Here is a 26,917-nt window from a genome sequence, read left to right as displayed (position 1 = left end):
TCTCTTAATAGCTGTGTTTTCAAAGCTCTCATTTGTTGAAGTTCAGTGAAGGGCCAATTGCTTTAAAATGGTAGGAAACAATTAGAAATACAATCTTTATTAAAAGAAATAACTGGTGATAGATTACTTTAGTGTTCTGTTCTTACACCCTGAACTTATAATGCAGATTTTATAGACTTGCTCAATTGAAAGAACAAAGTAGCATGTTTGGAGTTTAGCTGTGTGTGCTGTTCCATGTTACCTGAGAATAAAATCAAAGACCTGCACTTCAGATAAGCTCTAATTGAAATTTCCATCCCTTCCACATAGCAGATTCCTTGGCAAGAGGAGTTTGAAGTTGTTGATTAGGTTTGAAACTTGCCTTTCCACCACCAAAGAAATACAGGAGGGCTGAAATTCTGTGCCTGCTTACTCCTACAGGAGGTAGGGAGGAGCAGGAATGAAATAGCTGAGAAGCTGGATTGTGATTTTGCCCCCAAGTTTTAAGGATCGACATGTGAGAGGCTTGTATTTGTGACTCTGTTGATGAAAGGTCATTAAGGAGAAGTGCATCCCTCAGTTTCCTGCATGACCACAGGAGAGTCCCGGTAACACCAGTTTCTAACTCCTAAATTCTCTTATCCAGGGTCTCTCAGAGGCCATCTGGCAGGAAGACAAAGGATTTCTGGTACACCAGCTTCATCTCAACACCAGACTGGAAACACAGCTGAGCTACTTTTTAACTGGCTCTGAAATGAGGTCTTTGTACCTAAGTTCTTCTTATCTGTACTCCAACACAGCTCCCTGAGGACAGCTGGCCAGTAGTTGTATTTTAATAGCTTAATGTTCGTGATCTTACTGGTTATTAGTTGTAAATCTGTATATCCCTAAGTTTTTTGCTCTTCTCTCTCCGCCCCACAGTTGGCACTGTATCTACCAAAGAAGCAGTCTTAAGTGGAGATGCAGCACTGCATCTCTGCCCTGCTGCAGAGATGCAGTGCAGAAAACTGAATTAACTTCACCACTTCTCCTTCTGCAGCCTTGTGGCTGAATACCTCTTTGGCAGGGTTGAATTCAGCACAGAAAAGTGACAGCTCAGGGTGATGCCTAATGATTTTTGTCTTTTTTTTTACTTTTATATATCCTCTGTATTCTTCACACATATATTCGTAGCTTTGTAGTCCATTATTGCATTCATAGGTAGTTTTCCTAGTACTTTTCCCTACACTGATAGGCAGAAAGACAAAATATTCCAAAGCCCTTATCCTATCTTGGTTTTCCTTAGGAACTAAGGCCACGAAACAGCTCCTTGACACACATTTTCATCAAGAATGTTTAGGCCTATATGAGGGGGAAGGATTTAGAAGGGGCTTGGACTGGCGGGGGAAATTACATCACCACTTGTGCTCCTAATTGGTGATTTTTGTCGAATATGCCAATTTGCTAAACCTATAAAACTGTATTCACCCCTGTGGGGGTGGGCTTTTGTGGACATCTTTCATATCTACCCCTGGAGGACTCCAAAAAAGATCAACCTTTATATTACCTCCTTTATTATCTTGAAAGTATGTTGCTTCATTTTTAGGTTCTTAAGGCTTCAGGGGTATTGTGATTGTTGAGCACCAGCACTCAAGGCAGACCTGTGTTTTCTGAGCCTTCTTGTTTTTTTTGGAAAACAGATTTATCTGTGATATAAGAAAGAATACTGGAGCTTAGCCAGATCTTTAGACACAAAGGGCACAAGTCTTCCTTATTCTGCAGTTATTTAAGAAGGTTTGGGGTTTACGGGTGATGCAGGTGAGTTGCAGAACATCACTTTTCAATAGCACTTGTCCTGCCAGTGACTCTTTCATTCATCAAAATAGCAGGAAAGAAGTTCTCTGTCTATGGTAATGCTTAAGCTACAAGCTAGAGGGGAAATAAAATTGCAGGCAGGCTGCATGTTAGAAGGGTTATTTTTATGAACAGCTTTGATAGTCCTTTAGAATCTGCTTTTCTTCTGATGTGGAAAATTGCAAAGGATGTGCAGATGGAACCTCTTCGCAGCTGGATGTAGGCACAGCACACTCTGTTAGCATTTCTGGCATCTGTGCAGCCTGCAGGATAGCTCCTGTGTCCAGCGGGGCACTGCTGCAGCTTTGACTGGCTGACGTGCCCTGCAGGAGGAATGGGGGAATCCCTGCATCCTGGCCCAGGAATCACATGGGTACCTGGGAGGTGGCATCAGCACAGGCTCTCTGAGCCTCTTCTAAGCCATTTCCACTTGGCTGAGCAGAGCAATGAACATCTCATGCTTCGAGGCACCAGTTTTGTGATAAAAATAATGAAAATAAGTAGAAATTTGTTCTCTTGCCTACTGTGCATTTGTCTGGTCGCAAGAAAATCACCATTAATTTGTTCTTCTCTTTCATAATAAAGATGTTCTTTGGAGCCTGCTGATGTGGATTGCTTGTGCCTTAAGCATGGAAAGCCCTGCAAATTATTACCTGGCTTTGAAACTGACGGGGTAATAAATTTATGAAAACCGCTTCATGTGGCCTAAGATAGTTAATGTTGGAGCAGGTGTGATTCACCAGTATTCCCATTTTTCTGCTAGACTCTGTGAATTTAACTAGGATATTCCTGAAAGAGGCGGTGATTCAATCTGTAAATAACTTTCTTAATACCACCTTTTCCATGCTTGGTTTTTCTGGCTGTTATAATCCCTAGTCCAGTTACTGCTGATGGGATTGTGAGGTGTGAGGAGAAATCTGGCTGTTTGAGGGAGCAGCAGTAGAGTTAGGAGAAGGGGAAGGCAGCACCCACATTGGCATTGTAATTGTGGATGTATGAGTGCCACTGGAGTAGCAGAACACCAGCCTCACAGGCATTGCATCAATGGTTTCTTCTGTCTTTCCCTCACTGTCAAAGCTCCCAGGAACTGGCCTCTGTTTTGGCATTTTTAACTGGATGACATTTCCAACAGCTCCCAAGTGTATGCTCTGCAAAACTTGTGGGGAAAAAAAAAAAAGTAAATTGCCAGGGTCAGTTTCCTGGTAAAAGAAACAATCCTGTGGCTGTAGAAATGTGAGGTTTTAGTCAGTGAAAAAAATATGTATAATAGTGAAAACCATGATAGTTTACTACTCTTTAAGTTTCAGAAATAATTTTGCCCTGATTGGATAAGAATTACTCAGTCATAAGTTTAAAATAAACAAACTAAAATCCATGCTGGTTGCATGGTCCAAATGGGACCATGAATAATAGATAATTATTCTGAAAATTGACTAAAAAGTCTAAGAGCTGAAGGCTTCTGACTAGAATATACTTAATTATATGAAGATACATTATTTAATAGATACTCTTAAGAGTTTATTTGCCACTCTTCTTGTCTCCAAAGAATTGTGCAGAAAGGACCAGTTAATATCCAGTGTTTACTCCTCTTTAATCCATACAGATGTTGTATATTGGTGGTGAATAATTTCTTTTCATACAGAAAACACCCAAAATCAATGGCAACGTGTCTTTGTTTTTCCCAGGGAGGCTGAATCTCAGCACTTCCTATTTACCCAGCCCACTTTCTTGTACTGATCTGATTGCTGTCATTACTTGTGGTTGTTACAAAGGGCACAGACACTAACAACTAACCTGTGCATTTGGAAAAGGCATCTGCTTTTCCCTGAGGTGAGAACAGATGCTTAAATTTTCACTTAATCTGATATTCAGAAGCAGAGAGCCTTGAAGTTATGTCTGTGCCAGACAAATTGGAATTTGTCTTTTGAGATTTGTATATACTGTGGACACAAGAACTAGGAGAATGAGCTGTTTGATGAGGGAGACTGGGAGGAATTGTGAGTTTCCTGTGGGTTCTCTTTTTTGTAGGGGAAGGGAAAGAAAATATCATCTTTTCAAATATACCCTTAAACCCTTGAAATGTTGAGCTTTCATGTTTGTGTTTAGGACTCTTTCGTGGGTGTTGCAGAGGTGTTGCAAAACAGCTATGAGTAGCTTCCCCTGGGAAAAAACTAGAAATATACCTGCTGAAATGCTCCTATAGTTGCTGGGATGTTATTGTGCCTCTCAGGTTGTTGTCAGTCAGATCCTGTGCACTGAGGAGCCTATTCTGCAAAGCACAGAACACTCTCTATGGATCCTGACTTTGACAAAAAAGACATTTCACGTCCTGCCCGTTGGAAGTTCAGACACGAGGATTTTCTAAGCAGAGTTTGCCATGCTGTACATGTGGTCTTAAAAGCAATTTTCTTTTTTCTTAGTTAGGATGAAAGCAAAACAAATATTCTCAGCCCTGAGGAAACTCTTCTTCCTAGGAATGCCTAAGAAAATTCAGTGGCACAATGTAACTCCTGATGACGTTCTAATCATTAGCAAAATTTTGATTTTAAAACAGATTTTTTGGTGTTGCAGACAATTTTAAAAAAATTATTCCCACAATAGTTTTTCTATTCAGTCCCTGCATTGTATTGTCACTAGTGAGGATAGATTGGAAGGAGTATATCACAAGCTTTTGTCTGGATTTATAGGGTGATGGCATTCAACACACTGAAGCACCCTGATCTGAAACTCTTACAATTTGGAATGAATAATGTTGGAATGATGCATGAGCTTCATTGTAGCTGTCATGCTATTTCCAAGAATTTCAGTCTTAATGTCTTTTTATTGAGAATGATATAATGCAGTTATTTGACTGTGTAATTAATGAGCTTTTATCATCATGACAAAGAGTTACCATAGGGCGATGCTGAGAAGATTTAAGGTTATTTTATTGAAGTTTTTATCTTCTCTGCAGTTCATGACTGTGAAACACACATGAACTACAGGAGCAGTTGCACCCTGCATTTAGATGAAGACAGCTTATGCCCTCTGTTCAGCTCACAACATTGTTAGACTCCTGCTGGATGATAGATGCTGGAGGAGGGTGGGAAGCAGCGAGGAAGTAGAAACTCAGGGGGAAAATACAAATTCAAAGCAGTTTAATTTCTAACAGACACTTTTATTGACAACACTTGGGGGGTTTTGACAGCACGGAGTTCTTTGCAGAGAAGGAGTCCAAATTACAACTTGACAAACCTGTCACTGTAAAGTGGAGCCAGGGAATCCTACACTTCTGATAAAGTCTTTCTATGCCATCTATATGTGGATAAATTCTGTACAGAAAAGTCATGGGCAAGGCCTGTTTCTGATGTCTTCAGCTGCCATTACAGCTACTTTGTGAGAGACCAGTTAGAGAGGGTTGTGCTGAAGAAGGCCAAACCTTGGTGGAGTTTTTGTGGCAGAGGTGCACGTGTGAATGCGTGAATGTGTGGTTTTATTTGTTTGGGATTGTTTTCATTGAACAGCTGCTATGAAAAGCCCCTCAGGGCAGGAGCTGTTCAAGTGTAGAGGCAGAAAGGCTGATGGTTTCTGGGAGGCACCCCCATAATAGGGCAGTAATGATGTGCACATTTCAGGAATCTTTAAAAATATGAATGAGATGTGGCAAACTTCAGTGTAGACCACATGTTGATTACCCAGTCTAGTCTTTTTTCTCCCATAAATTACCCAGTTTTGCATTATTGCTCAAGTATGCTGCATGATCATCTAATTACAGAGTGAGATGCCAATTAGAAATAATGCTACAGCAGACCATTAAAAGTCAACTTGATGTGCCTTTTTCCACTGTAAACATTAATTGTTGGCATTGTTTCTCTCACTATCACCTCCACTGTCTGAGTGACAGCAGTACAACTCACCAGTTTCATATTTCTCTTGTGTCTATATAGAAGAAACGCTGGAAAAAGTCACCTGTTATTTTAAAATTGGCATTGAGGAGTTCCTACTCTGTACATGTGGAATCAGAGCAGAAAAACTGCAAAGTGCAACACAGCTGAAGGCAGGTCCAGAGCAAACACTCAGTGCCAAGCTGTCACTCAAGAAACAGTTGTGGGAAGCACTGAAACAAGAGACTTTGCAGGCAAGATTATTGGAACAGCCTTTGAAAAGAAGGTAAGATTGGTTAGGGTGTATTTGTCCTTTTAGAAAATAATTTATTGTATCCTGAAGTGCCTGTACTTCCAGCAAAAAATGCAAGCATGGTTCTAATGAGTAATGAAGGAGTTCAGTGATGTGTTCATGTTGTTTTACAAAAAATTGCTCAAATCCCAACAAAAAAAAAAAAAAAATTGTAATTTCCAGGTGTCTAGGCCAAAACACTTGATACTTCTCATTTACTGGAGGTTTCTAGAAGTGTGAAGGTCCTTTATACATGATACTGAAATGTACTGAAAGAGGAATGGTTTTCCCCCTTTACTTTCTAGCAGTAGTCTTCAAGTTGTTTGATATGAGTCATGCCTTTTTAAGGCTGAGTGTATTTAAAGGGGGAAATCTGTAAGATGTTTATCAAAGAAGCACCAACCAAGATTTGGATTCATCCTCATTTCAGCCAGTGTGAATTACTGCAAGTAAATACATATAGAGATGTAAAAGTCGATGTGAAACACTTTCTCAGGCTTTACTTGTACATCAAAAGGGGAATAAAGGCCTCTTCCACGTGCTGGTGGCAGGGTGAATAGATTTTATGCAAGCGCTTCCAAGTTTCCACATCTGACGCAGGCTGTACCTTTTTTCTTTCCAAGACTTGATATTTTATGAGTTATCAGATAGATTGACTGAATTTATTTCTATTTCCAAGTGAAAGAATAATAGTTTTAGCAAAAAATTTGAGAGTATAATTGTGAATAGATTGCTTGTATAGAAATGCTAATTACACTTTTTAAACGAACATCTGTGTGAAAAAAGAATTCTTTCTGTAAGTGTTTCTAGTAACAGCAGCACATGGATTTTGTCAAAGTGGATGGTTATGGGTGTTGTTTATACATTATAAGAGTTTGTCTGAGGTGAGAAAAGGTACAATACTATTTCTGTTTGTCTTCGTGTATGTCTTCAACAACATATCTATCATAACTCTTACAATTTAGGTTTAAACCATCTTACTTTGGCTAGTGGATTGGTCTGATGTCCCTTCCAGTCTAAATTATTCTGTGATTCTTACATTTATGTGAAATCCCCTTCTATCTAAGGTTGGCTATTTGCTTACTCAGGCCTCGCTAGCTGCTACTTCACTCCATTCTGCAATTCTACCATGACATGATTTCTCAAATTCTTGGAAGGGATACAATGGAAGCAAGAAGATTGTCCTTGCAGTGCTCGAGTGCTATAACCTCATACAGGCCTGTGTTGTTGTTGTGCCAGATGTTCCACAAAGTAATGGTAGGTAATGCAGGATGGTTTCTTTCAGATTGTGTTTGCTTTTGTCAGGTGGAGACTTAACAACCTGCTCACTAAAAAAAAATGCACATGTGGTCCTTGGCTCTTGTCCCTGAAGCTTTGCTGCCTTGTCAAACAGGGAGTGAGAATCTGGAGCCTTTGCTACACGTTAATGTAAGGATTGTGTGCAGAAGTGTGGTAACAAACTTGTCCCAATTCGGGATTTCTATCTCTGTTTCTAATATTCTTGTAATCCCATCAACCAGCAGTTTCTGAGGGGGACAAGTATGTTGAGGAGCATGGCCTTCAGACACCCTTGTTCCTGTTAGAAGTGCTAATTCCACTTCAGCTGCATCTGGGGAGGGAACGTGCTAGGTGACAGCACTCTGTTATTTTAGTTCCTTGATCCCTGTATATCCAGGAAATAAGCAGATTATCTCACTCTTGTTTCTGCTTTAATCCCTTTCTATTTTAGTTGAGATGTGCATGGGACTTTTGCTCAAATATACTTAAGACTCTTAGCATAGGATGCTGGAGGAAAAATTCTGTGTTACTAGTGGGATGAGCTCATGTAGACCTTTTCAATCAGCTTCTCACAAGCTGCACATTGCAACAGCCAGTTTATTTCTGAAATCTACACCAGCTCCCATATTTTAACGCTGCCTCAACATCTACAGCTCAAACAAATCCTCATTTTGCTTGCTTTTGATGATATACCAGAGTGGGACCTTGGCCTCAGATAGAGCTTCAACATGTAAGATGAATCACAGCTACTGAACAAAAGACCTATGGCTTTATTTTAAAAATAACGAAAAAGAGAAAAAAATACCACTCAAATGACAGTCAAAATGAAGATTGCCAGTGCTTTTCCACTTTCTTCTCAGGGATAAAAGCTCACTTCCTCCCTCTGTTTTAGTCACCCTCCTTAAGGCCAGACAGACTCAGTATTAGGATGCTTGGATGGCAGCACTGTAATGATGCTGAATTTATTAGGTCACTGTGAGGTTTTCTGGCAGTCAGTATCAGGCCACATGAAGAAAATTCCTGTGACCTTGATAAGAAATCACTAAATTGTTTATTTGCTATGGCTTTCCTTTCATTCCTCTGAATAAAAAATTGTATTTCATAGAAAGAAGTATTTAATATTCCTTCTCAGCTTTCTACATTCTTTAAAAAAGGCAAACCAAAAACCCCAAAACCCCAACAACAACAAGAAAACAGGAAATCCTCCCAAGACCCAAGACACCAAAACTAAAAAAAACCCAATCACCAACAACATCATAAATCAAAGGATGGTGTAATTTTGATTTATATAAAAGAAAAGGAAAAAAAATTACCAAGTTGTCTGTGCTGCTCTGTGTACATCACTTGGGAGCAAACCCAGTTATAAAATTTGTGCTGCTTCATAATTGCCCTTTCTGCCACAGGAGCACCTCTGACCCCTGCAGATTTAGCACAGTTTGGGTGATGTGTAACAGCTAGGTTATCTGGCCTAGAATTTTCCCTTTGGAATAAGGCGTGGCCACAAGATAATTTGCCTGAACCTACCACTAGTAGATTCTTTTGCCAAGTGTTGACACTATGTTGCTCTTCTCAGTCTTATGGCCTTCCTGACTGCTCACTGGATGCGGGAGGAGCTCTGAACGCTGGCTAAAACTCAGGTGGTACCATTCCTTGTAATCCTTTACTCATGTGAGAAGACAAATTATTTATATGATTAGTAATTTAAGAAAATATATTCATTATCCTTCTTCAAAAAGCTTCTATTAAAACACTACTTCAGTGATGAATTTAGTTCTCAAAAAACACAGCTTATAGGGCCATAGCATACTTTAGTCTAAAGACAACCCCATGACATTTAAGTTCACAAATATTACATTTTCCATTGCTGAACACATCCCCTTGCTAAAATCAAGTTTTCTCCAATTCTGCTCTCAATTCTCACATATATATCAAGATTAGGTGTCAGTTCTTAAAAATATTCAGGCACCTCAGTTGCTTTTCTGATCAAAACCCATGAGCCTGATAGCTGTAGACTGACCATGGTTTTATTTTCACTCATCCCTGCTATCTCTTTGTACACTTGGATGATAAAAAAGATGTTGGCACTTGAGGGGATTTTGTGCTTATTTATGTGTGTATGACATCTGATCATCTGATTCTCAGGCCCTAGGGACTCTCTGCTACTGCAGTATTATCAGGGGCTTTTATAAATTACAACCTCATTGTGATGGATTGCCATAAAAAGGCTTGGTTGTAAAGGTGAATCAATTTTGTTCTGCTGTTAGTGGGATTAAGTTGCTATAAATGAAAGAGAATCTTGTCTTATCTTCAAATTTGTGTAGTTGTTGAGAAGGGTTTTGGTTCGTTCGTTTTTTTGTTTTTTTTTTTACTGCTGAGAATGGATTCTCACAGCCTCTACTATAGCAGCCCAGATCCTGGAGTGCTCTGCCTTTTGCTGGGCCTGCGCAGTTCTTTGAAAAAGTAATTTTCTAGCAGAGAGGTTTGGAAAATAGTAGGATCAAGTTTAGGAAACTCAGTGTGGCAGTCCCTGCTCTCTAGTTATCCAAAGCCTGTGTTCACAACTGAATATGCCTTGTTCTGCAGAGAAGATAAGAAAGTGCAGTGCTGGTACCAGTTACTACTCAAAATTGGCTTTGAGTGGTCTTGTGTGTTGCAGAATTTGTCCCAATCCTTGTTCTCTGTTGGCTGTGGTTAAGACCAGTGTTTTGCTTTTGGGATATTACTGAGTGATCACTGTAAACTGAAGGGTTTAAATGGAGCAATTCTTCAGACTAGCTGGCAAAATATGGGATGAAAAATCAAACCAGCTGAAGTTTATTTCTATTTGGATAAATTTGCCACCCCTACAAACATACTAAGGATTGGGAACCAGATTGCAAAAAAGCAAAAAAAATGTTGCTATCAGCTGGTTGTTGGTAGTTACACGAATGTTTGAGTGTCTGTAGAAAGTGCTTCTCGACATGGTTGAAATCAGCCTTTATTTATAGTTAAAACAACTTACAAGTACTGTAGTTATTTTCTTATTATCCTGATCAATGCTTTTCCCTGGGTATCACTTCCCTGCTTTCTGCTGTGGCAGCTTGACTGCTGCTAGGGTAAACCTGAGTCCCTACACTCCAAATTTGAATTTTTTTTAATGTATACTGAGATAAATTTAATTGCAGAGCAATGCAGAATGCTAATCAGCCTCCCTGAACAAAGAGAACCTCAGAAATCCAAAGCCCAGCAATGTTGCTTTAGTAATTTCCGACATCCCTGCTCTGAAGAATAAAGTACGTTTACTGAGATACATGTAAAGGAGTTGAATTTCTCTTTTTGTCTTGAACTTAATGGCATGAACAGTCACCACTCAGTATAGCAGATACAGAGAGTGAAGTAAAACCAAGCAACCAAGTTCAGGCAATAAATGTTTTTCATTTTTCCAGTAATTTTATGCATTTGATCTCTATTTTCTATTCTTTCATGCTGATATTAAACATACATCCACTTCTTATATTTGCACCAAAGCATCTCTGTTAATATTTTCTATAAATTAAAATCTCTAAACTTCTACATTTTCAAAACAGATCCAACATTTTGCATGGCTAAGATACAGATCTATTTACAGTATATTTTTTTTTAACTATTCATATATAATGGCTTTTTTTAAAAGAGAGAAATATTTATTCAAGACTTTTTGCATACTTCAGGAGATGTTGTTTTGAGCCTTGTATTGACATCAGGGAGCTCGTTATCATTTTCATCATAACAACAGTGATAACCGTGATAACTACTTTATGACTAATAACAACAGCTGGCCAGAATGTTTTGTAAGTATTCAAATTTTTTTTAAAAGTAAGTACAGAACAATGATTTTCACAGACTCTTGATCAGTTTTTGTCATCTTTTAGAGAACATTTCAGCTCATTTCATTCACATTTGTCAATCCTTAATTTTGAAGAAAGGAAATCAAGTGACATTCAGGACGTAATGAGCTGACTCGCAGAGAACCAATACATCAGGGCTGCTCCTGGGGAGCTATGCAAATTCTTCTGAGCATCATCTTTCATCAACAAAAGTCAAAACAATCCTGATTTTTTGAAGACTTTGTTTCTATACTCCCTGATTTCACAAATTTCACACACAAACATGACACAGTGCTTTAACTGCTGATTGTTCTCTCAACTTTGGAGTTTTATCAACAACCAAGGAAAACTGCTGACTGAGTAATTTTGATCCACTTAGTGGAGATGTTTAGCAACTTTTGGAAGAAAACATTATTGTTTGGGCTGAATGCATGTTTATTTAAACAAACTGACAGCTGGACTGCCAGAGTGAAGCCATTCCTCCAGAAATGCATAGTGCACTTAAACAGGCAGGAAGTTTGCTCCTGCATGAATGCTGTCCTAATCTCCCTCAAATCAAAACCTTTTTGGTATGTTACTTTGGATTCAGGCACTTTGCAATCACCTTGTTTTAGAAGCCACTTCAGAGATGCAGTATCAACACCTTAAAATCTTAATAGTCACCTTTACTCCCATTCTTTATCCTGTATATTTTAATTCTATTCTTTGAAGGACTTCCTTATACAAGACTGCACAAATCAAATGTCACTCAGTTCTGGGAAGTTGCCATTGTCGCATTGTGCTTGTGAGGAATTCTGTGTTGTCCTTCATCAGCACCACAGTGGAAGATACCCATGAAAGCTCAGGACAAGAACATCAATACTCTTTGGCAAAATAACCCAGAAGTATAGATGTTTTGATCCTCATAGTTCTAATCATCCTGATCTCTATCTATGGTCATGTTCTGGGAGTTTACTTCTGAAAAATTACTTTTTAAAAAAAGTTCATGTTCTGGAACTGAAACTTTCCTTGGAGGGATTCCCAGAAGATCTCTGGAGTCAGAGTATGGAACATTTTCCCTCATTTTATGGAAGAATTCAGGTGACTTGTGCTGACTTCCTGTAGTTCCTTGGGATAGGGCAGCGAGATTTCTGCACTCAGATTTCTGCACTCTTACTGTCCATTCACCACAGACCTGACCTTTCCTTGAGCCAATGATCTTGATATTAATTCCTTACACATGAATATTAGGAGAGAAGAAGAAAGGAGCAGTGGAATGGTGGAAGATAAAAAAAAATAATTTTCTGGAAAGGTGTTCTAAAGAGAAAGATTTAACTGGGATGGTCTTTCTTGGCAGTAATGAACAAGCAGCACAATAGCAAGTGTCTTTCAAGTTCATAGTCAATAAACACAAGAGATGACAGTTTGGAAGAAGTAATTTCAACTGTCTGGGCACCTTACTGTGTGTTCCATTAATGGCAATATAGTGATATTTGCAGTATTAATGGCTCCTTAGCTGGGAAGGCTGGTCACACAGGCAGCAGCCATTGAAAAGCAACAACACAAGGGGATGCTTGCAGAGTGGGAGGAAGATACCAGAGATTTAATGACCTGAAAGTGAAATATTTGAAATATAATTACATGAAGAACCTTAGTTTTCCCCCCTTGGATTATATTTGAATAATGAGGACTGTAGTATCTGCAAAAGAACTGAAATGTAAACAGCAGCCAGGGATTTGTTTTCTTTAGTATCAAGAAGGGACATGATTTGAAATGTAGTATTTGATCTAAATGGTGTCTCTCTGAATTTGAGAAGTAAGGAAATAAACTGAAAAGTGTTTAAGTCAGGGGGGCCAAATCCCTTGTTGCTGTCTACATAGATGTACTTCTAGTTCATTTCAAGGCAGTTGTTTTGATTATTTCCAACTGTGTTGTGCAGGAGTCCCAGAACAACTGGGCTATTTCACCTGCATGTTGGGCATGATTTTTAGTAAACCACCCTCATGCATCTCCAATGAGGGAGTGATATTTATCCTGTAGCATTTGCACCCAAGGCTGCCTCAAAGGGAGCACAGAAAGCTCAGATGGCTGGGAAAGGATGCATTTTCAGATTTCTGTCCCTTCTCTGGCTCAAAGCACCATTACCAAGAACAGTCTAAGCCAAGAGCAGATTTTGAACAAGGTGCTGATTGCCCAGGGACTGCTGCGATGCACAGCCAATCTGGAATATGCTATGAGATTGGTTTAATTATATAAAGTATGCTGCTCTGATATACTAGGGTTGCTAAAAGACAAAATTCCCAGAAGGCAAGTTGGTCTTTAAAATTGAATGGCTGAAAACAGCAATTTAATTAAAACTTTAGTACTTCTGGGAAGGTTTTTTGATGTAGGCAGAGAGGCTAAATTTACTTTGTTCTGATCATTTCCCCCTAAATACTGGCTTGCTAGGACTGATGGAGGCTGAATACCCTCTGCATCCCACATGAATTTCCTTCAGTTGTCCTGCTCACAACCCAGCTATGTCCTGAAAATAAATGTATAGCATAAATTCCTTTCATTTCTAAGGAAGATAATGCTTCTCCTAGGGAGCCATGAAACTGAAATAGATTTTTTTTAAAATGAAAGCTTTTTCATCTTCAGTCTGCTCCTAGATGCCACTCAAATACAAAAGGCAGAAAGTGTGACATGAAAGTTGTCCAAAAATGCCACCTTTAAAACTTCTCAATCTGTTTAATACTCAAAGGCTATCCTGCCATTTGACTGTAACACACAGGGTGCTTCAAGACTGAATTTTTTTTTTTTAATTCCAACCTTTTCCGCCGCAAACCCGGAAAGCTTTTAACCACTGTCATTGAGGCTAGGGGCAAAATTGATAGCTACAATTTTCTGGCAATGTACACATTCCTTAGCTCTGTTTTCTACTATATCAGTAACTTTCACTCATTTTTCTGTGCCAGTTCAGGATCTTGACATGTTCACTTTTTTGCAAGAAAGTAAATTTGATTGTCCTATAGCTTAATACAAAATAATGAGCTTTACTGGTCTTATCCAGCCTTGCCACAGGTTTTTGCACTTGAAATTTCATTGGACTGGAGTGAGAGAGTTTTTTGCCTGAATGCACCTGAAAGTCTATCTACCCCAACATTTGCTTCCTGTGTCTCTTTCTGTCAACTCCATTTTGTTATAAATTTGCAAAAATGCAGAAGAAGAAACTGTAGATCCAGCAGATTTAATAAATAAGGACTTCAATGTAGAAACGCTTGTAGCTAGATTTTAATACAGGGCTCAGATCACGATGACTAAAAAGGGCATGAAAGGGATTTTTTTGAGGCTGGAATGTGTGGGTTTCTGGAGTTTCTTATTCTGGGTAAAAAAGTTCAATTGTGGTAATTATACAACTACAATATTACAGCTAATGAGAAGATATGAAAATATCTAAGGAAAATATACTAATGATAGGGCTGGTCTTAGTCAGTAGTTGGGTTATAAAACTGACTACTAGGACCAAATTACAATCAAAACCACGTACTGCAACATCAGGGCATTTACATTGTTATATCATTTTTTGTATTGTTATAGCATATTTTATAACCAATAGGTTGTTCCTTTCCCCCCTGTGTTGTTGGTTTTGCCCTAGTTGTCCATCTGCCCAAAGACCGGCCTTTTGTTCCCTGTTCCTCCTTCCATTGAAGGTCACTCCCTCCCCAAGCCTGCCCGTTTCTCTGGAAACGTCCCTATCAATTTTGTATCCTTTGAAACCCCATTGGTTTAAGTTTTTCTCCTCCCCTGTAATCCTCTGTTGGTTTAAACATTGTATTCCACCCCCAGTTTCTCCCAATTGGCTAAAGATTGTATCCTCCCCTGGGACTTCCCCAGTTTATAAGTAGGTGTGTATGGGCTTGATTCAATATCCTTCAGTCCCTGGCTTTCGGGGAGTAAAGAACTTTAGAGAACATACAGATGACCTATCTGTTTTCCTTGTCCCTACCCTCAGCGCATTTCTGGGTTGTTTGTATCAATGTGTTCTTTGTAATGGTAGTACTGGGGAGATGAGACTGTTATGAATAGCAGGTGACCAGCTCTAGTGATTTTAGCTTTATTGGAAACAGTCTAGGTACAGGACCCGTGGGGGTGTGCACAAACCACCACTGCTCCCGAGATAGCATGGACGAGGAGGATGTCAGCTTTGTCATCCGGCAGAGCTGGGTCTTCTCACAGAAGTCTCTGAGTAGATGCCTGTTGGTTCAGGTTCACAGTCTTTATACTCCTCTTGGTTCACTCTGGTTAGAGTGATGAAGGCAAAAAGTTCTGACCAGAGTTTTAATGTTGTCTTGTGTTTTGTCTCTCAGAGGTGTTAATTTAATTCTTTATCTGCGTGGTGGTCCATTGTTCTAGGGGCTCTCGCTAGGTAATCCTTTTCTGCTAAGTCTTATGGGAGTTTCATATTTGCTTACTAGATGATGTAATCTTCTTTATGGTTTTGGGTGGTTTTGCCATTTTAGATAACAGTGAGAGCAGTGGGGGCAATACCCAGCGGAAAGGGGGATTCACATAACTACAAAACATCTAACAAACAAGCAAGAGGGATTGGTACAACTATAGAATATTCAACAAACAACTAAGGGGGATTTATGTAACTATAGAAAATTCAACATTGCAACTTTATATTAACTCTTTTAACAATGACCTTTATATCAACTCCTTTAACATGTATTCTCTTCAGTACTCTTGGTTTCCACCAATGAAGAGTTCCATGACTATTAGTACATTCAAGAACTGGGGAATGGACTCTGGAGAAGCCACTTACTTTCTTTAATTCTCTGATTATGCACTAAAGTCTTGTGGATGGAGCAGGCCCTGATGTCCCAGAAGACAACAGCACCATGATTTTGGATAGAACAGACTGTGACATTAAACAGGTACCTGGGATGGAAAAATCAGAAAATGTCTTGCAGTTGGACTGCTGGCTGCTGAAGTACCTTTTAAATTGCAGCCTGTGCTTGAGTGAAGTATATCTTTTTTCATAAGCAGAACTGAAAGTTCTTTGCCAGAGTGGAAAGAGCCAGAGCTGCTGAAAATCCTAACTCCAGTTCTTGTTTCTCAGGGTAAGGTTTGGGGTCGTACATCCTCCAGAAATCAGGGCACTGAGGTCAGGCACCAAAGCTCTCCTTCTTGAGAAAGAGAGGTGCTTTTTAATGCATCTCCACAGCTAGCATTTCCTATGGACTGCTGCTAAGCCTGTAGCTCCTCCACTTTTCATGAATTGCAAACAGAGACTCCAAATTCCTGGAAGTATAGAAAACCTATATAGCCCAGGAATGCTTGTGTCTCTCATCTCCACTCTGGGTTGTGGTGATGTGCATTTAAACAGTGTTTTAAGGGTTAAATGGAAAACAAAAAAAGTGTTGCAGTTTGCAAAACTAATGCTTCCATTGTAGTAAGCAGATCTTCCTTCGTGATCATGCCTGGCTTGTGTCTCAGTTTAGAGACAAGTTTAGGAGAAAAAACTCTGGAATGAGTGTTTCCTCTAAAAAACAGATTCCAAAAATCCATTTCTGCCAATGAGAGATTAACACTAGCAGATGAAAGTGAAAAAAGCCAACCATTTATTGACAAATAGAGTGCCAACACAGCATGGGAAAAAAATTGTGAAAAAATGCTGGATATTGAATTGTCAGACCTTGCCCTCCTGTGAGTGGGTTCAGTGCTGGCCAAATCGTCAGTGCACCACTAGAATTATTTACTTATTTCCTGCTGTGAGATAGGATTAGGAGGAAGACAAAGCAGGCTCAAACTTTGAAGGGTATAAAGAAAACTTTACTAACAGAATGAAAAGAAAAATTATAAGAGATCAGTATAAATCTGTAGAGGACTTCTCCTCCACCCCACACCTTCTTTTCTTTCCCACTGACAACATAAAGAGACAAAACCTGGGACTTTCAGTCAGTTTTCCACCTCTAAAATAGTCATAGGTTTTTTAAGGCATCACCATGGGCAGAAGAATCTGGGACATACCCTTGATTGTGGAGCACTGGACCTGTTCATTGCCATCTGATTTCAAAAGGCTTTGCAGCCCTAATGGGCTAGTGGAATTGTTCATTGTCACTGATGTCTGCCTATATTGCAGCATGTGTATTTCTGGAAGGGCCAGTGTGGCCCTTAGTGAATGTGGTATGAAGGGACATGTAGCATGTTTAAAGTAACTGACAGGAAAAGAACACTTAGAATGTCATTTGAAATTTCTAAGGTCTTGCACAAACATGAATTATTCTTTGCGCTTACTGAAAAGACAAAAACAGCTGCTGTTAACAAGCCAACACGAGTAAGAGCCATGATACAGTTATTGCTGGTTTTATATTTCTAGGCACCAGCTTGAGTTGTTATTTTGTTATTTAGTTACTGAATCATGATTAAACTGTTTTGAGGATCTGGGCATCTGAGACTCTGCTATAGGAAACCCGGGATTAAGCTGATAAGGAAACGTGGTCTGACTGTGTGAGAGTGGAGGATACAGCTGGGAAAGCCTTTGGTCCCACATAAGGTGATGTGAGAGTGACTCCAGAGTGACTCTTGGGTGGTTGGACAGGGAAGTTCCCTTAATACTGAACCCCCCCCACCCCCTTTCTAGCCTCTTGCTTCTGAAAAACCCATAGCCCTCAGTTGCAGTGCAGTGGGGAAGTGTCCCAGCTTGCTTCCATGATGACAATTTGATCATGGCTAGGTTTGGAAGGGACCTAAAGTCTCATCTCGTTCCAACACCCCTGCAATAGGCAGGGGCATCTACTAGACGATGTAGCTCAAAGCCCCATCAAGCCTGGCCTTCAACACTTCCAGGGATGGGGCAGCCACAACCTCTCTGGGCAACCTGTGCCAGTGCCTCACCACTCTTATTGTTCAGCACTTCTTCCTAATATCCAATAGAAACAGCTTAAGGCTATTGCCCCTCTTCCCTCCCTGCCCTTGGGAAGAGGCCCTCTCCAGCCTTCTTACAGGCCCCAGAAGGTACTGGAAGGGGCTCTAGGAATGCTAAGAGGTCAGCAGCAGACAGCAGCTACTGGTCGGTTACTGTTACCATGGACGGTCATGAGCCCAACATTCTGGAAAGTGGGAGTTGGAGGGATGGACCAATCAGCAGGCTCCGATGCAGGTTACATCACAATGGCTGAAGAACGCCTGAGGCAGTTGGAGGGGCAGAGCACCAGGAGGGCAGCGCAGAGTTGGCTGCTCTCTTGCTTCTCTCTCGTCCGCTTTGGGTATTGGTGCCGTTCTCTGGAAGTTACCCAGGGCCTTCTTGAGTCAGAAGAAGAATGCCTAAAAACATGGGTAGAATTAGACATTTGATAGACCTTCCCGCCTGTGAACTCCACAGTCTTGGGGAGTTGGCAGACCTAATGTCTTCTGTTCCCGTCTCACTCATCTGTACGAAAAAGCTAGCGCTGGCCTTGAAGAATGAAGGCTATATTCCAAAACTGCTACAGCTTTTCCAAGTCTGTGAGAGTGCAAAGGACACGGAAGCCTTGCATCTTCTGTTTGAGATAATGAAAGGAATTTTGTGCTTGGACAAAACCATTCTGTTTAAGATGATGTTTTCTGATGAGTATATTCTGGGTGTTCTCGGATGCCTTGAATATGATCCTCGTTTGGCTCAGCCAGGATGGCACAGGGAATTCTTGACCAAAAAAGAAAAGCTTCAGGATGCTATTCCTGTCAGAAACCCTGAACTCAGGCAAAAAATCCGGCAGACATCCAGGGCACACTACATTCAAGCCATCATCAATCCAAATCCATTGGATTTTAAAGGGGGTTCTCTTTCTACCCTCAATTCCTTCATCAGCTCCAGCAAACACAAGATTTTTCAGGCATTGCAGGTAAGTGTTTTTACTGTGGCTTAGATCTGTAGAGATCCCTCTGGCTGTAGTTTGGAAATGGTTTAAAGCTGGTGAATACTGTGTAAGTTAATCACAGGCACTTTCATTTGCAAAATGTTTTGAATGCTTTCCCTTCTTTCTGATACTCTTGATTTTTTGTATTTTCAAAATGATAATTTTCAGGTGACTATCTTAGTACTTTTTATGGCCTGTAACAAAATAAAGTCCTTCTCTTTGATTGCCAAGCAAATCTTTGGAGCTGGTTTTGTGTCAGTATTTAAGGAACATGCAACTCCCAGTATTTAATTCATTTATTACACTGGGACATTTATTACACTGTTTTCCATGTAAAGGGGTGCAGAGAAATGGGTGGACAGATATGGCAGAAAGTGCTAAAACACTTGAGAGATTATGATGTTCCTGGGTTTCTTGGAGTCTAAAGAATTAAATGCTTTACAAGACGTGTAGTATTGTCCTATATATCCTTAAATATATTATACCGGTAGAGGATGTGAATCTGAAAAGCAAATAATAGTCACAAAAGTTTCCCATCTTGGCAAAGCAGAGTGCCTGCATGTGGGAGAGCTGGTTTTACTGCGAGTAAGATTCGGGAGAATGAGGCTGCAGCCAAATTGCAATCTGTCAATGAAGTCCTCCTCACAGAGACGGACTGAAAAGGTGCTTTGCAATGCTGCAGATCCAAAAGAGGGAAACTGATCCTCTTGGGATGTTCACAGTGTAGTACAAGTGGTGCAGGTACAGTAGGGCCAAAGTTTTCTCTTGGTTAGCACTTTTTACATCAGAAGTGTACCAGTTGCTTCCCTAGCAGTTGATGTGCAGAGTGCTGTGAGAGAGTCTGAAACAAATTAGGACTGCCTTTTTCTGTCCCTTTGATGTGTGTGAGGGTGTAACAAATCCCTCAGGGAGTCTGTGGGGTTTAGCAGAACTGCAAAGCGTAGGGGTGGCACAGCAGAGAAGGAAAGGAAATGTCACACTGTAGAGACGAATTTAGGGATCATCCCCTGTGCCCAGCTTTATCTGTGGCTCTGGTGTCCTGGAGATGCTTCAGCTGCACAGGAGGAGTGCTGAAAGACTGGAAATGATCCTGCTGGATGCGTACTCTACAATTTGCCTTTTTTGTGATAAAAATAATGGCAGTGTGGAAAGTTTGACTTTGTGCAGTGTGGGATCCTAGAAAGATCATATTTTCACTTTCCAGAAGGCACTGTGTAATTTGTGTTCTTTTTGTGTGCTCCACAGAAAGATCAGAAATTTTTGCCTGAAGTTTTTGCACGATTAACAAATGAAGATACAACTGGTGAACAACAATGTGAATTGGTAAGTCAGCAGTCTTGGTGGTTCCTCAGAGGCTTTAAATGAGAGGGATGAAGTAGAAAGTGAAACTGTCCTGAGAGTTCTGCAGTCTTAAAAATACTTCTGGAGAATCAGGCAGTACAGCCCCCAGTACAAATTGTAACTGTTTCCTCCTTTCAGAGAATTTTCTGACTTAAATACGCACAACTTTTTTTTTTTTTCCCTGTGCACCAGATGAAGTTTTTCAAGGAATTCTGTGCCTTTTCTTGCATGTTACCTAAGAAAAGAGAGGAATTTCTTCAAACTCTAGCAAAGCTGAAATTTCTTCCAATTCTTGAAATGTTAATGGTAAGTGAAGACAGAACTGGTTGTAATAAAACTAGAAAAGCACACAGACATATAGCCTTTTTTTAATTTTTTTTTTTAAAATCTGCTGAGCACCTTTTTGTAAGTCTGATGGAGAGTTTTGCTCTTCTGAGAGTGGAGGTTTCTGGTAATGTCCAGAATCCAAAAGCTGCCTACAGTTCTCCTCTGGAGTAGCCTGGCTTCACTGCTCGTACTATTTTTACTTTTCAGACTTCATGATGGAGAAGTCTGAGGGCCATGAAGTCCTTGTGACAAAGTAGTCAAAAGCTGAAAAAGACTTTTTCATGTGGAAGATTGATTGTTGTTTTTTTATCAGACAAAATCATATCCCTTAAGGAAAGTTCTGGATTCTTGTTGCCTGTAAATGGGCACAGAATGTGTGGTACACCCTGATCTGTACAGTTGGTCCCTCAGTACAAAATTAATAAATTGTGGATAACAGGCTTAGAATATCAATACAGTGAGATATTCAAGCAAGTAGGACATTGTGAATGTTTCCAGCCTAAGTTAGGGCTCTCAAACACATAGGAAGCCTTGTGTCCTTTCTAAAGGAGGAAAATAGTAGGGAAAGGATTTGCCTGGTTCCTTGTTGTTTTTCTGTAAACATATTACTGTGTTTCTCATGAAAATTTTTTGCAACTAAATGTTCTCCATTTTTTAAACTCCTTCCTCTTTACAGCTTCACGTGATAATAAGTACCAAACTTTATTTACTCTAACAATTTTTTCTTTTTTTTTTTGTAAGAAAAAGGACGATCTGCAAGTTAGATCTGCTGCTACAGATATATTGTGTTACCTAGTAGAATTTAGTCCAACCACTGTCCAACAATTTGTAATGCAAGAGGCCAAGCAGAATGAGAATGTAAGTAAAAGTGGTTTCGAGTTTGTTGAATATACAAGTTTTAGGGCAAACAGGAAAATAACCAGCAAAATAAAACCTAAATTTCTGTGTTTTGTTTTAATTTCTATTAAAAAAACCCCAAACATTCAGAAAGCGGGGAACTCATTCCATTCTTGTGAGTAATTATTTTGTGATCTCTTTCTTTGGGTTTTTTCTTGCAGGATACCCAACTCATCACTGAGATCATTGAGCAGATAGTCTGTAGTCCTGACCCTGAATTTGGAGGAGATAATAAGTTGATGGAGATTTTGTGTGCTTTGATCAATCCACAAAAAATGCTGGCTGTAGCTAGTGTAAGAGAACATGAATGGCAGAAAACATGATACTGTCTTGGCAAACTTAAAAGCCTGATATTTTCTATTGCTATTATTGTGGGCAGAGGATAAATAATTGTAGGTTTTTTTTTTTTAAATTGAGTCAAGTGTAGTCTGATAGCGACTTTAAATAAACAAAAGATAAGCTAATTTTGCTGATGACAGGTATGTGTCTGGGGCATCATGCCAGACAATCAAACCACACAATCCCATGTGCCAGTGCCATAGCACTGTCTGACCATAGCTCTCACATCTGGATGATAAATCTTGAAAGATTTTAATACATTGTTACATACCAGAATACCTGTAAAATGGTTTACAGGTTGTTATGGGCAAAACTACACGCATTTCAGAATGGTTTAAGGACACTTTGTTAAGCACTTTGAATCATGGATGTTTTTTCCAGTATATATATGCATCCATGCTGGGAATTATTTGAATGATAGGTAGGTTGTTTGGAGACAAAAGAAATAAAAGTTTGTCCCAAAATAAAGAAATTGATCTTGTGTGAAGAGAGTGCTGCAGATCCAAAGAACTCAGTAGAATTCTTTGTAGGCTCTTTCCTCTGTTACTACTCTTTTTTTATTTAAAAGGTTGTATGTGAATGCCAGTGCTTAATGAACTTATTGTTGTTTTAGCATTTAGAAGTATTTGAATTTCTCGATATCTTCTACGACCGTTACATTGAAGTTCTTATAGCGCCGCTTCTGGCTCATACATCTGAAGAATGGAATGACATAGGTAATGGCAATTTAAATTTTTTTTTCCCCTTGAAGGGCCTTACAATCCTGGTAACAGCAATGGTCCTGTGATGCCTGCTGGGAATACAGTTGCTGCAAGCTGCTGTTCCTCCAGGGACAGGGATTCTGGGGGCAGGACTTTCCATAGCCCTTTCCTGAAGCTGTGAATGATGACATAGCTTGATGGGGTACTTTGTAAAGATGCACTTCCTTCATGTGTATTGAGAATAACGCCGTAGTTTTACTAGTCTAATTTTAAAGAATATTTACTGTAAAGGCAAAAAAACCACAGGTGTGTTTGTTGTTTTGCTCTGACCCAATGTCCTGCTTCCCAAAGCAATCCAGCAAAACAAAAAGTCCACCAAAAATATGTCAGGAACTGCAATAGCAACTGACTCCAGTGTACTTTGACAGTACATTATTGGGGTTTTTTTGTACAACTTACAGCATTAATTTTTCTTGTAGATAATTATCAAACAGCAGAAATACTTGCCTCAGTTTTGAAGCTGTTGTCTTTTTGTGTCGAACGGCACAAATATCACATGAAGAATTTCGTCATCAAGAAAGATCTCCTGAGAAGAACACTGGTTTTGATGAAAACCAGACACAGATTTCTGGCCTTGTGTGAGTATAGAACTTTTGTGATTTCCTTTTTCAAGGCTTTGTTTGTCCTGTGTGGAAGATGTACCAGTACAAATGTACATTTGAACCAGAATTCCTGTTCATTTGCTGTGTTTTACAGCCTGCAATTTAGTAATTTGGAAAAAATGAGGTAGCAGATGTCTGTAATCACAGACCAGTGCAGTTTGTTGTGGGAAGAGGATGGTTTTCTCTTTTGAAGTCTACAGGGATCCTTTCAAGTCTTCATGACAGGATCCCTTTTAATAAGATTTCTTGCTTTATTTCAGTGGAAATTGTGTCCTTTCTTAATGATGTTTTAAATCCGGTTCTCCTTACGGAGAGTGAATGAAATTCTGTGAACCAGGATCTTTAAAGACTTAGGGCTTGTTCTGGGAGGGGAACAAGGACAAAAGCACAGCAAGGAGTTAATATTTTAACTTCATGCATGCTGGAATGCATTGCATGAAGCTAAATTGGACTTGAGAAAGAAATCCATGGTTCCTGATGACCTTCAAATACCCAGGAAAGTCCAAAAGGGAAAGAAAGATGACCTGTCAACGAATGTGCATCTGCACTTTGGGGATGCATCTTCCTTTTGGGGTAACACCAGGTTTTTCAATTCTTCCACAAGAAGGTGAGAGCCTGGCATGTGGTTGTTGAATGCTTGAATGTCTTTCTTGACACAGGTGTTCTTCGCTTTATGAGGAGGATAATTGGCCTGCAGGATAACGTTTATAACCAATACATCACTGTGGGAAACCTGTTTGAACCAGTTGTAAATGCTGTGCTGGAGAACAAGTATAGCTGCAACCTGCTCATGTCTGCCTCGATAGAGCTGTTTGAATTCATCCAACAGGTGAGTTCAGCAGCAGCCTCTCACCAACCCCTCCGTGACCTCGTGGGGCAAGAGGCAAAAGGCAGAATTTTCCAAGATAGCAAACATCCTGTTTTACTGGAAGGGTCACAAATGGAACTGGGACATTGCTGAGTCTATAGTCCAATTCTAAGGGAAGTTTAATTATTCTTTTTAGATCTCAGCTTTTTTCCTAAGAGTAAATCTGATTGCTTCCCGTTTGTTCTTGACAACAATATTTTGGTTCTGGACAAGGAATCAGTTGCTTTCCAAAATAAAGTTAAAAGCTTTCTGACTTTCTGTGTGTGAGCATTTGAGACTGAAACCCTGTTTTGTTCTTATTCAGGAGAATATGCATTTCCTTATTGCACATATAGTTGAAAACTTCTCGGATGCACTGGAATCTGTCAAATACGTTCACACATTTGAGGAACTGAAGACAAAATATGAGCAAGCAAAAAAGCAAGAAGCAGCAAGATGTGAGCAACATGAGAAACTGAACAGGTATGGCCCAGTTTCTGTCTTATGAGGCTGTCAGTGACTGCCATTCTGCAGGCTTCTGGTTGGTTTTTAATTTCCCATAGAGCAGCAGAAGCAGGTGGCTGGGATTGGGGTTGGATTTCATTCTTGATGAAAACTTCTTGGGTTAGAGTAAACCCCCATCTACCTTTTTTTGAGTAGAGCTGATGTGGTCAGTAGATTAGATGTTCTGTTCAGAAAACTCTCAGATTATGAAGAGCATAATTTTGCTTTGTTCTTCTGAGTTAGGATTCACTGTGCCTCATTAACACCTTGGTATTTGTGAAGCTTATGCTGCAGGAGGAAGCAGGGATGGGGCTGGATTGCCTTCTCAAAGTCACTTAAATAATTCTAAATCTTTGGATGCCATTTATGAACTGTCTGAGTCTGAAACATCAGGCAAAGCTTCAATCACTTGTTCTATGTCTCTTGCAGGGTCTCCATATTGCCTGGTGAGACACTTGTCAAAAAAGCAGTAGTCTCACAGGATGAAGGTGAAGAGAAGGCAGCTCCAACATCACCAGCAAGCTCCAGTGACTCCCATCCAACGAGCACAACCCTGACCGCAGTGGTGACATCCCCCAAGGTAGGAGAGAACTTTCATGGAAGCTCCTGTCCTCACGTAGGACAGCAGAGCAGCCTTGTGGAGCTTTACTGGGTGTAATGGGGCACAGTCAGCAATAGCTTTGTACAGGGTACCTTAGTTAGGGACAAATTCACCCAAATCCCAGACTGGTTTCACTAAGAGTGAAACCCTGGCTAGTTTGGGTTAAGGTTCAAGGAGGATAAGGTGGGCTGGAGTCTGTTGTTCATCTGATGGGCAAAGGTTCATTTTGCCTCTTCTGCGTGATCAAAATCCTTGGCTTTCTTCCCTGCCCAGCTGGTGCCCTGTTTGTGTGATATACAGATAAGTTTGCCTTTTTTGGAATCCATTCCCCATCAGGGAAGTAATAAGTGTTTTTAAGCAGACAAAATGCAGGAAGTGATACCTCCTTTGTGCCTTTTACAGCTGAGCATTACTTGAATCTTAGCTTCTGAGCAGCTATAGAAAACTGTGGCAATAATTTTATTGTTCACCCCTAAGACTTAGGGGCAAAACAGATGTGCAGTGTGTAGTTTTTGAATGTGAGAATATAATTTTTTTTTCCTTTTTCTAATTATCAGAGAGGTATATTTGAAATATTTGGTTATCCTGATGATGAAGATGATGAGGCATCACCAAAGAAAAAAGCTCGTCTGGATTCCTAAAAGCAACTGCAATTTTAAAATATGGACTTTCATTATGGGCTTTCCAATGCTGCAACTGTTTAATGTTAAAATACGGAGCCAGCTGCAATCCAGCACATAGATATCTCTAGTAATATATGTTATTATATAATAATAATAGTAATAATAATAATAATAATAATAATAATAATAATGTAATGTAGTGGTAGTATATGTTTATAATACAATACAATACCATATAATATAAGTAATATAATTAATATTACAAAGTATAGTAGTAACGTAGATTAGGTCCATTTCTCATGGAATAGTTTAATGTGAAGCCATTTCTATGTTTTGGAGATTTAGATAGTAGTTAGTTTAAGGTAGTGGCTAGGTTTAATTGTAGCTCTTGTTTGGAAAAAAATTGCCTTCTCTATAGCTATATAAGATAGTTTGTTCCATCAAACAAGTTTATATTGTATTGAAGATCCAAATGTACTTGTTTTATACCATTTGTAAGCATGTTGCAATATTAATGTTGAGCTGTAAAATTTAGGAATTAAAATTAGACTCTGTAATTTCATAAGATGTGTTATTTGTAGGTACTATATTAATAAAAAGTTACATGAAACCTGACTGCGTGCGTTTGCTTCTTTTCCTGTGAGTTACTGTTGTAGTCAGTGATGTCATGCCCTGTGCAAAGGGTAACCCCACTCTCAGCTTCACTTTCAATCTGTCAGGGCCAAGCCAGAACAGGATTTTAAAAAGATTTCTACTCTTTTGAAATTGAATTGCAGGTGACATCTTGAACTTTGCAACTAAAGCAATTATTTTTGCCTAAAGTTGCTTTAATTTAGCATATTTCAGTATCTGGTTGTCTATAGGCTCTGAAGAGGCTGAGGCCAGTGGTTGAACAAGTCTGCACTTCAGCCCTGCTGCTGAACACATCAGTGAGTTTCCAGCATTCTGGAAAGTCAGTGTCTGTGTAATCTGAAATATTAACATATAAAGTACTGAGTTGCTTGTCTGAAAGTTCTGTAAAACTAAGTGTAAAATTAGGAAAAAAAATCCTTTTGCTTACTGATGATGCAATTTATCCTCAAAACATTAATCTTTTCTTGGGGTCTCTGATGAGCTTCTTAAA

General features: G+C 39.6%; 1 protein-coding gene and 1 long non-coding RNA gene across 3 annotated transcripts; one reads left to right on the top strand and one right to left on the bottom strand.

The window, feature by feature from the left end:
* Positions 1-15,144: 15,144 nt before the first annotated feature.
* LOC135297396 (uncharacterized) lies at positions 15,145-18,154 on the bottom strand. Of its 2 annotated transcripts, none has more exons than XR_010359403.1 (3): positions 17,085-18,154; positions 15,877-15,992; positions 15,145-15,349 (listed from the first exon to the last, which is right to left on the bottom strand). It is a non-coding gene; the product is annotated as an uncharacterized LOC135297396 (long non-coding RNA). The 2 variants fall into 2 exon arrangements; XR_010359404.1 differs by having other exon boundaries at positions 15,145-15,305.
* Positions 18,138-26,409, top strand: LOC135297395 (serine/threonine-protein phosphatase 4 regulatory subunit 3B-like). Its single transcript, XM_064414895.1, is given in 12 exon segments — positions 18,138-18,402; positions 18,405-18,937; positions 20,198-20,275; positions 20,486-20,599; positions 21,362-21,478; positions 21,679-21,810; positions 22,470-22,572; positions 23,037-23,195; positions 23,879-24,048; positions 24,392-24,549; positions 25,000-25,150; positions 25,729-26,409. Coding segments are annotated over 12 exon segments (2,049 nt in total). The 5' UTR covers positions 18,138-18,152; the 3' UTR covers positions 25,813-26,409.
* The last annotated feature ends 508 nt before the right edge of the window (positions 26,410-26,917 follow it).

Source organism: Passer domesticus, chromosome 3 (assembly GCF_036417665.1).
Source record: "Passer domesticus isolate bPasDom1 chromosome 3, bPasDom1.hap1, whole genome shotgun sequence".
Classification (NCBI taxonomy): Eukaryota; Metazoa; Chordata; class Aves; order Passeriformes; family Passeridae; genus Passer; species Passer domesticus.
The sequence above is the reverse complement of the archived record's forward strand: the minus strand, read 5'-3'. Positions and strand labels throughout refer to the sequence as shown.